At 32.1% G+C, this 13211-nt stretch overlaps 1 protein-coding gene across 4 annotated transcripts; it reads right to left on the minus strand.

The window, feature by feature from the left end:
- On the minus strand, positions 1-10679 carry LOC106674230 (F-box/WD repeat-containing protein 7-like). Of its 4 annotated transcripts, none has more exons than XM_024224779.1 (11): positions 7238-7586; positions 6900-7143; positions 6750-6832; positions 5862-5988; positions 5655-5789; positions 5249-5452; positions 3380-3559; positions 3121-3302; positions 2822-3047; positions 2040-2355; positions 1-1808 (listed from the first exon to the last, which is right to left on the minus strand). In XM_024224779.1, exons 1-11 carry the CDS (start codon positions 7255-7257, stop codon positions 1645-1647), a joined length of 1881 nt encoding a protein of 626 aa, XP_024080547.1. In that variant the 5' UTR covers positions 7258-7586; the 3' UTR covers positions 1-1644. The 4 variants fall into 4 exon arrangements, with proteins under 4 accessions (XP_024080547.1, XP_024080549.1, XP_024080548.1 ...); XM_024224781.1 differs by lacking the exon at positions 7238-7586 and adding an exon at positions 10483-10679 and having other exon boundaries at positions 1430-1808; XM_024224780.1 differs by having other exon boundaries at positions 1430-1808; positions 5862-5982.
- Positions 10680-13211: the final 2532 nt, after the last annotated feature.

The following is a 13211-nucleotide window of genomic DNA, read 5'->3' on the forward strand; positions in this document are numbered from 1 at the left end:
TGGGATTAAAGTAGAATTTATTATTACACTTAATTTTGTTTTCACATCACACAATACAAAACATAATTGAGCAATGTTCTTCATTCATCAGTCTGAATAAATACAACAACAATAAACAAATTTATTCAGAACACACACTTGGACAACAGAACATGGCTTGAGTATTTTCCCACCACTAATATTATTTTGTAAAACAAAGATCGTTATGAAAAAATAACTCTTTCCAATACTAATGTTGCTGGTTTGCTTTAGAGAAACCAATTCAATCACAATAAAACTAAAATGTTTATAAATGAATTGAGTCAAATGAGATTCAAAAAATATAATTCAACAAAAATAATGTCAAATCAAAGAAACGTAATACAGTATAACAAACTCAATCCATCATTATATAATATATTATCACTTATGGACCAAATAACAAAATCTAACTTTCTAGTACATATTATTGTTCGAAGAAAATGTGATGTAATTTAAATTTATAAGATTACAAAACAACTTAGCCTTTTTGTTCGTTTGTTCATTTTTTCAAGCAAAATTGGTTGATACGAAGAAATTTTTAATGCCGAGACCGCTTATTGGAAAACCCAACTCTTTCAACATACGCATTCATTTCTTTTTTTATGATCAAAAGTTGTGTGCCCAAAGAAATCTTGAAAGGGCACTCCATTCGCCTTGTGGCACAAGGTGATATCAATTTTTGGGTCTGACATTTACCTTCCTTGATAATTCACAAAAAAAATTTCAATGAGCTGTGGAAACGAAATCTCATCTTTGCTCAAAAATTGTACCCGTGGGAAGCGATTTAAGACTTGGAAATGTATGAAAAAGGTAACTAGTGCTTTTATTAATTATTTCTTCCATAACAGGGGAAAAAAAGGAAAATAAACATTAAATATTATCACAGACTTCTCTGTCAGAAAACAAACACCTACCAGAATTTGCATTACATCAAACAATAAACAGGAGAAACAACCTATTACAAACAAGGAAAATATTACAAGTCTTACATTGTTCCTACACTGGCAGTTTAATGTTAACGTTATCGACCCGAGGTAGATAAGCATAGAATTTCTTACCCTGATACACAATATCCCTAGTTTTTAATCGTTTATTTCAACTGCCAATATTTTTTTTTTCATTTATCTAACTTTTTTAAAGTACAAGTATCCTACACTGACACAGGTACAAAATAATAATTTGTGAACATGTATTATTATTATTATATATATATAACCATATATAACATACATATTTATGAACTGTTATATATATCTATATATACATATGAGTGCACGCGGGCACACACACATCCACGACACACACAACTCTCACAAAATGACCAATCAAATTAAAGAAAGAAAAGATCATTTATAAAAAATAAATATATTAATTATAAAACATACTAAAGCGAAATTCAATAATTAATTGCGCATTGCCAAAAATGTTTTTGAAATAAAGTCCAGCAAAGAAATTTGTCATTTCCACACTCATATAAGGTTTAAGTTTAATTGATGTTGCAGCATCTTTTAACTCAAAACCAGAAAGTCAAAGGGAAAAATATTCCGGACGCATTTAGAAACTGCACTAATTCCTAGACAAAGATGATTAAATATTTCCTTAGATATTTCCTCCTCCAGTCTCTTACTTGACTTCAACGTCAAAATCGAGGACAAGAAGTTTAGTCTCCTCGGTGCCGTTTCTTGAACCAACTGCACAAACCAGCTTTGTCTCATTGGCTCTGATTCTCCAAACCACACCTCCGCTCCCTCCACTATCTAAAGCTACCAGATTCCTGATGAATTCTCCTAAAAACACAGTAAAGAATAAGGCAACAATTACTTAAAAGACTTAATAAAAACATATCAATTAGGCCAAAGAAACTCAACATGCTTTTGCTTCTTTAACTATTTAGATAGACAAAATTATTTATGTAAAAATAACAATTTGTCTCATTCTAAAACAAACAAAAATTCGGATGAAAGTTAATTTTCAAGCAATCGTGTTAGAATGTTTACCCTGAGAATTAATCTTTTTACCAGTTTTGACATCCCAGAGTTTGACAGTTCCATCATCCGAAGAAGTGATGACAAATCTATTGTTGAACTGAAGACAAGTAACGGCCGATTGATGTTTGTTGATGCCGGATAACGTTTGGAGACACTGCCCAGATAGAATGTCCCACACTTTCACTGTTGAATCGGCGTTGCCACTCACGAGTATGTTGTTGTTCAGTTCCATCCCTGACGTAAGTGACTGGTGACCCATCAGTGTATGCCTACATTGACCACTTTCCACTTCCCACACTCTTATACTAGTGTCCAGCGATCCACTCACCACGTGTATTCCATCAAACTAAAACAAATCCATATTAAACATCTCCGTTAAAAATTAAAAAAATAAAAATAAAATAAATAAATAAAAATAATTTTAAAAAGAGTGATAGTCCAAGAATATTTACAGCCATTATAAAATTATTGCAATAGTTTTAAATTATTTATTTGAAATAATGAACTATTTAACTGAAAATTAATGCTAGTAACATGACAACTATCTTATTTCTTATCAAAATCTTGATTAAAGTAATTTTTTTAAGTAGCATATTTCAACTATGACTATGAACAATGACAATTATGAACCCTTGGGGTGTTAGTGTTTTGTAAAAGCTGGATTCGGACCCGGGGACCTTTACTTTACAGTGACGAGCGCTGTGTCAATGCCTAAACCGACTCCCCTCGTGATGAAGGTTAAAGGTTCGTTATTTCAATATTCATAAATTCATGAGGATTTGTTAACGACAAATATTGCTTTCAAGTAATACCTGTAATGAATAAACACGGTTTGTGTGACCTTGAAGTGTATGCAGGCACTCTTCTCGTTCTGGATTCCAAACTTTCACCATATAATCATAGGCACCGCTCACAACAAGCCTTCCGTCATATTGGACACAACGAACTGCAGCGAGATGCCCTACAAGAACATGCAGGCACTCCCCACTTTCGATGTGCCAGACCCTGAGAGTAGCATCCCTCGATCCACTCACAACTCTAAGCAACACAAGAAATAATTATACAAGTTTGCCAAATGATATTTTAAGTCAGATAATTTAAAAACATTTACTTTTTCTCATGGAGGTGCATGCATCTAACTGTAGACGTATGACCGTAGAGCGTATGAATACACTGACCAGTTTCAGCATTCCATACTTTCAACGTCCTATCTGTGCTTCCAGAGATAATCGTACTTCCTGACATTTGCGATGACCACACTCCACCAGTGTGACCGGAAAGCGTCCTCAGACACTAAAACACAATCATTTTTTAATATTTCCAACCTATAAATATTTAATATTTTCGCATGGTGAATAAAAATATGTTACTTTGCCAGTAGTAGCCGACCAGACTTTCAACGTGTTGTCATCACTTCCGCTGACAATTCGGCTTCCCGAAAACTGCAGGCAAGTTATCACATGATCATCATGCCCTTTTAATACTTTTGGTGGTCGAATAGGTCTCACACGCCAATTCATTTCTATCCTGTGTTGTCGCATAAAAGCGGCCTGGAAACAGAAGAAAAAAAGGTTATGATATCAGCATGAAATTTTTAAATTATTTTAAAATGATCATTTCACTATGGGTTTGCAATGATCATACACCATTTGAACTTTTAACAATAAATTTAATTCATTACTTTGCTCATAATTATCCAGAGAACTTATCTGATGCAGTTTTTACATCTTACAAAATCCATTTATGTTTAGTGGTCTAATTGACCAAATTACTTATTTCAATTAATTATACTTTTTATGTAAGGTATTGGTTAAGATGAAAAAGTTAGTGTCATGAGCGGGATTCGAACAGTACGCCACTGTTCTAACCACTTGAGCTATCGTGACTTCGATCCATTTGGACGCCAACTGCTCATCTCAATGTACATTTTACAAAATATTACAAAATACATAATGATCTAGCATAAGTTAGGGATTCTGACACGTATTTTCCAAGTTAGTAGTTCTGGGTTTGAATCCTAGCACAGCCCATGGAATTTTAATTTATAATAGGTTGAAAAAAGTATATAAAGTGGTTTGTCTCCTTGTCCACAATACTCAATGGGTAGTTGGATGTTCAGACCTCCAGAATATAACAGGAATTATGTATTTGTTAGCAGAAGCCCTACTATGCATGAATTGGTGAAGCCAAAATTCTTGTCCCTCAAAACATATAATAAAGTAACATTTATATAAACTTGATTTGAGGGATTGCAAAGGATTCCGAAGTATGGTGTACTGGAAGGGATACATAAAACCTCCCCTCCCACGTGCTGTTAGTATATTTACAGCTGCTGACAACCGTATCTGTACTGAGCAAAGTCGGGTAAATTGGGGACATCACAGCAATACAAGACAAAACAAGTGAAATGAACAAAGAAAAAATATAAATATTATTGCCTGAATCTAGGCCAGGTTGGCATAGAAGGTAATGAGAAAGAAGACCGAGCTGCCAAATGAGCAGCAATGAGGCCATGTGACTCGTAAACTCCCAAGAGACCAGCGGATGCCAAAAATGTATGTTCGGAAGATTGGCACAATCGCTAGGCCACAATGAGAGACAAATTATGAGAAATACAATTGTCAGTATTACTTACTGTTCAATTTTAAATTTAAACTTTTTATTTTAGATTTTTTCACATATACAATTTATTATGCACTAAAATTATTTTAATTTAGATAAACATATATCTCTTTTATTTCTCCTTCATCCATGTCTATACATGCTTGACAAAAATAAAAATCACATAATTTTTATTACTATTATTATTTATTACAGGAAGAAGAGATAAAGTTAGAATTTTAACAGGTTCCTTGCAACCGAACAGATAACAAAAATGGCACCAATGGATACAAAATATGAACATTATATGGAGCTATACTACTCTGCAGTAGAACATATTACATATACGTAAGTACATAAGTGCTATAAGTGTGCTGTAAGAACAGATCAATAATTTATCTCTTAACGATGAGTGTAAACCCCTCTGAATTTTTATCACATAATATATTTATGACATAATAAAAGATTGTTGCTAAAAATTGTCATAATTAAGTCAACAGAGATCTGAAAATGTGACCAATGTTTTCGTATTATAACAATAATTTAATATCCGTTTTAAACAAAACAATAATTGCTCACAGTAGAATATTCATGGGAGTAATGATCGAAAATTAAGAGTGAATATAGCATATTCTTACTTTCCAAGGAGATGCCGGTGAAGAAGGTGACCTGTGCCTGGCCCGTTTACTTGAATACAATGTAGACTCTCTATTGATACCAGCAGCCTGGCACTTGCCCTTCCAAAGAAGATTGTCTTCCGCTAAAAACCTCCAATGCCTGCAGGTTTGGGCTGCCCTCAAGAGATCTTTAGGCTCGAGGAATGATAGTACCAAGAGGGCAAGCTGAAATATTTTACTATTTTCGTAACACTGTATTGTGAAGTAAGAAAAAATAAACCATTATTCTATGTGAATAGACAAACATGACATAGCAATTTGCCTCTGATTCAGATTATTTAACTTTTTTTTCTACTTGTAGTTTAAGAGAGCAAAGTCTAACTTAATATACTTGAGCTCAAAACTTTCCCTTTAATAGTAATATTACCTCTTTAGGAAGCAAAGAGATAAAATCCCTTTGAAATTGGGGTTCTATCAATTGCATCATGTGTCGGACTTGCGTCGGCTCACAAGTCTCTATCAACCTATCGATTGCAAGTATCCTTTCGGCATTTGACCATTTCTAAAAAAACAAATTAACAATGAGCTGCGTTGTAAAATGTACTGTACAGCCATAGGGCTCAGAAGAAAATACCTGAAACTGAAGCAGCCAATCAGCAATCTCCGGTGGTGGGTGTTCTTTTGGAGGTATCACAGAAAGGGACACTTTCAACTTGTCAGTCATGTTCTCTGAGCTCACCTGCTTTTTCTTCATACTACAACTAAGCATTATGAACATTTTTTCCACTGAGATTCATTAAGATCGAGCTTTAAAAATCAATTATACAAAAACTTTCAAATATTTTAAAGACTAAAAAATTATTTGTCATTTAAATTTGTAAAGGTCATCATTCTTTTCACATTGTTATGCTTATTTTTCCCAATGTAAGGAAAGTGATCCAAAGTGAAGGTCACATGCACACAAGAGGATTTAAAAATAAAATATAAATCAGGATTAAAATAAATGGTCAATTTTAACCTTTTAATACGGAAAAATGTACTGAATGAGTGACAATTACTGGTCAATTCTCAGGACCCATACTCTTGCAGTTGACCGGTCTAAATTTAATTTAGTTGTGTTTGGATTTTTGCAATTGGAGCAGAACCAACATGTTCAGAAGTGAGAAATAACAAGCATTAGTAGGCAGAAATGGAGAAATAACCAGTAACAATCACTCGTCCTGCATTAGTTCAATCAATCACAAGATGGCCGATTAAGATCACAAACTTTAATATATAAAATGTTTAACCTTATATCAAGATCGGTCAACAGTTGAGTACAATCAAGCATAATGAGTCTAGTGGCAAAATATAAAAAATGTATAATAACAAGAGAGCCTTTGAAAACAAAATTTAACAATTTGTACTTTTTCACTGTTAATATTCATATGTTCAAAAATTATATTTCAATATTATTTAGTATTTTTAAGTTTAAAAAAATCTGATTTTTCCAATAAATAAGGTTGAATAAATCATTACTTACTTGGAAGGACTATCATCAGAAAATAGTTTTTTGCAAGGCAGTTGATTTTTCAAATCTATAAGTGTATCGCTTTTCCTCTTGCGCTAAAATGATGAGTAAATGGGATTAGTTAGGAAACAAATCAATCAGGTGGTACAACCACTGACTCACATGAGGCGTTTTACACGATGTATTCTGAAAGTCAGGTACCGGAGAGAGGAAGTCTTGCGAGGGCGGTTCAGGCCGTGGAGAAGTCTCATCCCTTTGCTCTTCGTTATTCAGGACATTTTCCTCGACGGGGGCTTCCAATGGACCCATGGCACCCTCACCGCTTTGCCATTCGTCCGGGCTATCAGTCTTTTCTCCCTCCTCTACACAGCTCACCTCCATGCTCACTTCGGGTTTCATCTGTTTTCTGTACAAATTATTTTCAATTCAATTTTTCAGATCCTTTTTTATAAATTGTTTAAATTTAATTTGCTGTACAGCTAAAGTAATTTATAACTAACTCCAAAATCCATTCATTCATCGGATGTTTAAATTAGGGTTTCCCAGAAAAATACTTCTATAATGTCGTTTTTGATTTTTAAAAACCCATCATCTTTTGCGTTCTACTCTATTGAGATCAATGCGGATTTTCAAGTCTCGGTCTTTTAGTCCAAGCAATCTTTTCACTATTGTAAAAATTGTGGAATATTTCCAATTTCTCATTACATTGATCTCAACGGTCAATTTGTTTCAAAAAAGAGCCAAGTGTATAGAAATTATTTAATTATATAAATACTTTTTACTCAAAAAATGTAAAAAAAATTCTGAACAAAATTTTAATGTGTTACATTAGTAGAAGTAAAGAACTAAATTTGTACTTTAAATGCTTTCATGTGATCATTAACTTGATTTTATTTAAACTCACATGAAGTCAACAAAATTGTGTATGCAAAAGTTGTTTCACTTATATCTCATACCACATGAAAAATGTAACTTTGGAGTTGTTCTCCATCCTGGTGATTCTTTATTATTACCTAGTTCAAACAGCATTATATTATTCATAAATATTTTCACGAAAGAGACAGAATACAACATATTTTACCACACGAAAAAAAGTTGAAACTATGCAGTTTATTTATCAAAGTAATGACACCAGAGAATTTTAAAACTAGGCAGTTGTATGAAAATAATACTATTTCACTAATGAAACATTATCATTATGGAGGCACTCATTGGCAAATAACTATCCAGGAAAGGAAAAAAATCATTTTATACAGTGACTAATTGTGAGTACATATTAAAAAATCTTTTTTTTTCATACATAGCTTTAGACACGTTTAAATATATAACAACGCTATTTTCTTTAAATTATTCTTTATTTCTTTAGTAATAGAGGCTTTATCTAACATGGCTTGATTAAAGCCTAGCACAGTAAGTATAAACTCCCTGAGCTTAGAGCATTTTTCTTAAATCAAATCTTTTTATTAAATATAGGACTAATTGGTACTTAGGAGTTTCAATTTGGTTGAGGGTTGGACACTAGCTTTTAAATAAATTTAAAAATTAATTGTTTAGTAATGAACAATTAATCTTTATGTGTAGAGATTAGTGACCGTTAATCTATAGTTATTCAGATATCGTGAGATGCGGTCGGGAGTTTATATTTTTGAGATTTAAGAAAAAAAAAGTGGGCTGTGCCAAAACTTTTTTGACCCACTTTAGATTCACACTTTAAAATGGATAAACATGCAAAACGTAAAGAGGCATGAACTCAAAATTTGACATATTTAGAGGAAAATTTGTGTTGTCAAATGTGCAGTGTCCTATAGTAAAAGTGACACGACAACGCAAAACATGGAAAATCGATACCGCTTTAAAAAATCTCAGATCTGTACAAATATTTTTTTATTCTATTGGTTTGACAAGAAAGTAATGTCGTTTTTCAATTATAGGATTAATTAGATCAATATTTACATTTTTTGTCTATATTTATATATCTTTTTAAATACGATTGTTTAATCTCTAAATTAAAAAGCTTTATTTCACTTGTTTCTGTTTTCAACTTTTTTAGTTGCATCGAATAATTTAGTATGTAATCATGTCTTTGGATGAAACACATTGTCATTGTTTAATTCATGAATTCCAAAAATGGAACAATGCAACTGTTGCAAATGAAAATTTGTGTTTGGTATTTGGTACTAATGCTGTAAATGTTCGTAAAGTCCAATGGTGGTTTGCTCAATTTAGAGAAGGGAATTTTGTTCTTGAAGATGGACATCCTACTGAGATCAACGACATATTGAGGCATAGGGTAGAAGAAAATCCCTTTTTGACGGCTTGAGAACTAGGAGAGATGTCGTTTCCAATACAACCATTGGAAACCACAAAGACAGCTTTGTTCAAAAGGATAGATCCCACACAAACTCAGCGAAGGGAATTTGGCGTATTGCATCTCAATTCTCACTCATGACCCATTTCTTCATAGATTGGTAACAGGCGATGAAAAATGGATCACATACAAAAACATAGTCTGAAAAAAAGCTTATTGCCAACTCAGACAACAATTGTTCCAAAATAACAAATGCACGGGGAAAAACCTGTGCAATGCACAAAAAATCTGTGCATTTGATAAGACAGGCCTGTTGCTTTTTGAGCTTTTACCAAAAGGCCAACGGATAATAGTAAACCGCACTTTGAACAGCTAGCCCATTTAGACCTTCAATAAAGAAAAAAATGGCCTTCATTAGCAAAACATAAAAGGTGTAGACTTTCAACACGTGTTGCTTTGAGGACCAATATGAAACAATATGAATTGTGAAATGTTATCGCACCCGCCATACTCTCGGGACATTTCAATTTGTGACTAATATTTACTTCGGTCATTATAAAAAAAAATTTATGGCCAAAACTTCGAAAGCGTTCCAATAACTGTTCAAACGTTCCTGGACTCAAAAGATGGGAATTTTTATGCGAAAGGAATAGTCAAGCTACCTGAAAAATGGCATAAAGTAATTACAAAGACAATACATCTCAAAGAAATAAAAATATGTAGTGTAAAAAAACAGTCATAATTTTATTGCCAACTCAATTTTACTTTTTGCTGAGGAAAACGTACAGCTATGTAAAAACACCACTTTTTAAAATGTTTTTGCAAGTACTTATGTCTTTCAGCTAAGAATGTGTATCTGAAAATTTGTGGGTATTTTTAATAAAGAATTGAACCAAACTTTTTGACTATTTCAAAATAAAGGTAAATTAATTAGAAAAATAATAAATCTGTTGAAAAAAAGGACGTTCGTGGTCTAAGAAGTGCAAGATTTGAGAAAAATGAGTTTCAGCAACGTGGATTTCTGTCGTCGATTTATTTGCGATTTGCCAAGTTCCTTTAAAAAAAGATGATTCGAATAAAGAGAAGAACAGCAACAGGATCGGCACAAAAGCACTTGACTCTTCAGAAACTAAAACGAAGAAACATCCTGCTGAGTTGTGCGTTTAATTTAGCATGCAATAAATAAAAACCGTCAGGATAAAAATCAAATTGTAAATATCGAAATATTTACTAAGAAGAGCTTATTACAGATATTACGCCCGACGGCTTAAATGTTTTTAAAGGAAAGACTATTACGATTAAAAAAAAAAAAGAAAAAGCCAGGATTGCTGAGACTCGAAGAGACCAACCCAAATTTGAGGGTGTCAGTATTTCCTTTTCGGTGTGAACACACGGTACAGAGGGCACATCACAGATGAAATAGATAAAATAACTAACCTTGCTGCATATTAAAAAATCCGGCACTTGTTAAAATAGCGAACAAAAAATAATTGGGGGAAATAATCGCGGATTTAGGTCCGTAACTTAACCATCGCTCGTTCCTTGACTTCACTACTGTCCGTCTGTTCCCAGCCTCTCGCCTAGGCTACAACTGATCACGGCCTCATTGATCATTGTTCAACACAGACTAGTGGAGATTTTACCTACGGTCTAGACAAAGGTCCGACCTACCGAACAGGGCCGACGGTCTCTTTAAACTGTGACGTATAGTTTGGAGAAAAATTGTTTTGGTTCATACTTACTTATAGACAAACTTTACTTACTTATAAATCGGCTTTTTTCGTAATATACCCTCGTAAAAAAAATATTCTCATAAATATTTTAGAACTTTTTATTTCATTTTCCTACATTACTCCTTACTACTTTAAAAAATTGTATAAACACAGAAAGAATTGTTTATGAAAACAAAAAAACAATACATATTTTTTCCATTCCTTTAAAAGATTGTTCTTACAGTTTAAACCATGAGTACGAACTATCTGTTAAAAAGAGTCCAAGGTACTGTCTGCTTCAAACAATGAGGAAAAAAGGCATACATCTGAAGCATGCTATAAGACATATGTAAATAGTGTACATACATACAAATACATTTTTGATATATTGTGATAATTTATTTTAAATTATAATGACACTTATTAAGAAACAATTTCTCTTATAGTGGATACTGTGATAAAACCAAGTAGCCAATCTGATGTCTCAAGTTGTTAAATGTGAAATATTTCTATACATGCACTAATGTACTCTTTGTATTTAGTTTATGTAGTTGAGCTAGTGACTTTAATTTTATAGTGGATACTGTGATAAAACCAAGTAGCCAATCTGATGTCTCAAGTTGTTAAATGTGAAATATTTCTATACATGCACTAATGTACTCTTTGTATGTAGTTTATGTAGTTGATCTAGGGACTTTAATTTTAAAAAACTGTAAAAACGATATTATAAAGAGGTTAAGTCAAAGGTGATGTCTGCTTTAAACTGGAAGGAAAAAAGGCAATGGTCTCTAAACTATGCATAATAGTTGGAGAATTTTTCTATTATAAAATTGTTTTCGTACATACTTATAGACTTATAAACTTTACATACTTATAAATGGGTTTTTTCCGTAATATTCTCTCACAAAAACAATTGTTCTCATAAATATTTTACTTAAAACTTTTTATTTCATTTTCCTCTATTACTCCATACTACTGTTTTATAAAATTGTATACACACGGAAAGAAATATTGCTTAAATTATGAATAACAAAAAAAATGTATTTTTCCATTCCTTTAAAAGATAATTCTTACAGTTTAAACTATCAGTACAACTACCTTTTAAAGAGATTAAATCAATGGTGCTATCTGCTTCAAACTTGAGGAAAAAAGGAAATACGTCTGAAGCAAAATATGCTACAAGACATGTAAATAGTCTATAAGCATTTTTGATTTAGTGTGATAATTATTTATTTAAAATTATAGTGATATTTATTAAGTAACAATTTCTCCTCTAGTACTGGAATACTGTAGTGAAACCAAGTGATCACTTTGATGTCTCAAGTTGTTAAATGTGAAATATTTCTATAAATACACTAATGTAATATTATTTGTATGTAGTTGAGCAAGTGATTTTAATTAAAACAACTGTACAAACTATATTTTAAATAGATTAAGTCAAAGGTACCGTCTGCTTCAAACTAGGAGGAAAAACGGGATACTTCTGAAGCAACGTATGCTACAAGATGTATGTAAATAATGTAGAAACATCTATGATATAATGTAATAATAATTTATTTTAAATTATAATGATATTTACAAAGTAACAATTTCTCCTCTAGTGAATACTGTACACTACTAAACCAAGTGATCACTGTGGTCTCAAATTTTTAAATGAAATATTTCTATACATGCACTAATGAAATACTATTTGTATGTAATTGAGCTAGTGATTTTAATAAAAATAAATAAATAAAATATATATTTTTGTAATAAGTATATATAGTGTATTATTAATATGTATTTAAATGTTTTACTTGATTTTTCATTTCCACTGTGACACGTACTCTTAACCCACCCAACTTGTCCTAAATAATAGTTTCCCTAATGTTAAACATCGAATTATTTGCTGTTCCTCTGAACTGATGATGTTCTTCATTTTTTTAGAAAATTGGTCCAAATTAATGTTTTGTAAAAAAAAAATTATCTGTCCATTTTTCTTACTAAATCCCTAAATTTCTTTCTGTTCTATCAAAATAAATAAAATATACAAAATTATTATACGTTGTTATTACTTTGTACACATAGATTTACACACACAGTACTGCTAATTTCTAAAAAATTGAAAATAACAATTTGTACAAAAAAAACTTTTATTCAATAGATAAACAATGATTAAACATAATAAATTTGGACAAAAATGTGAACTGCTTCCCACATAGTTTCAATGAATAAATTGGTCGAAGCTGTTCGCTGTTAATTGTCCGAATCGATCATCGAAGATAAGACAAACAAGCAAAAAAGGAAGAGAAGTTGTAATTTATACATGGGAGACCGCGGTAGCCAAGTGGTTAAGGCATCAGCCAGTAAAACCGTGGTCATGGTCGCTTCTGGGTTTTTTTCTGACACCTAAGCAATGAAAATTGACACTTCACTCATCAATTACAAATTGTATACACATGGGTCTGTAGTTGG

Source organism: Cimex lectularius, unplaced genomic scaffold (genome assembly GCF_000648675.2).
Source record: "Cimex lectularius strain Harlan isolate CLEC.00 unplaced genomic scaffold, Clec_2.1 scaffold22, whole genome shotgun sequence".
NCBI classification, from domain to species: Eukaryota; Metazoa; Arthropoda; class Insecta; order Hemiptera; family Cimicidae; genus Cimex; species Cimex lectularius.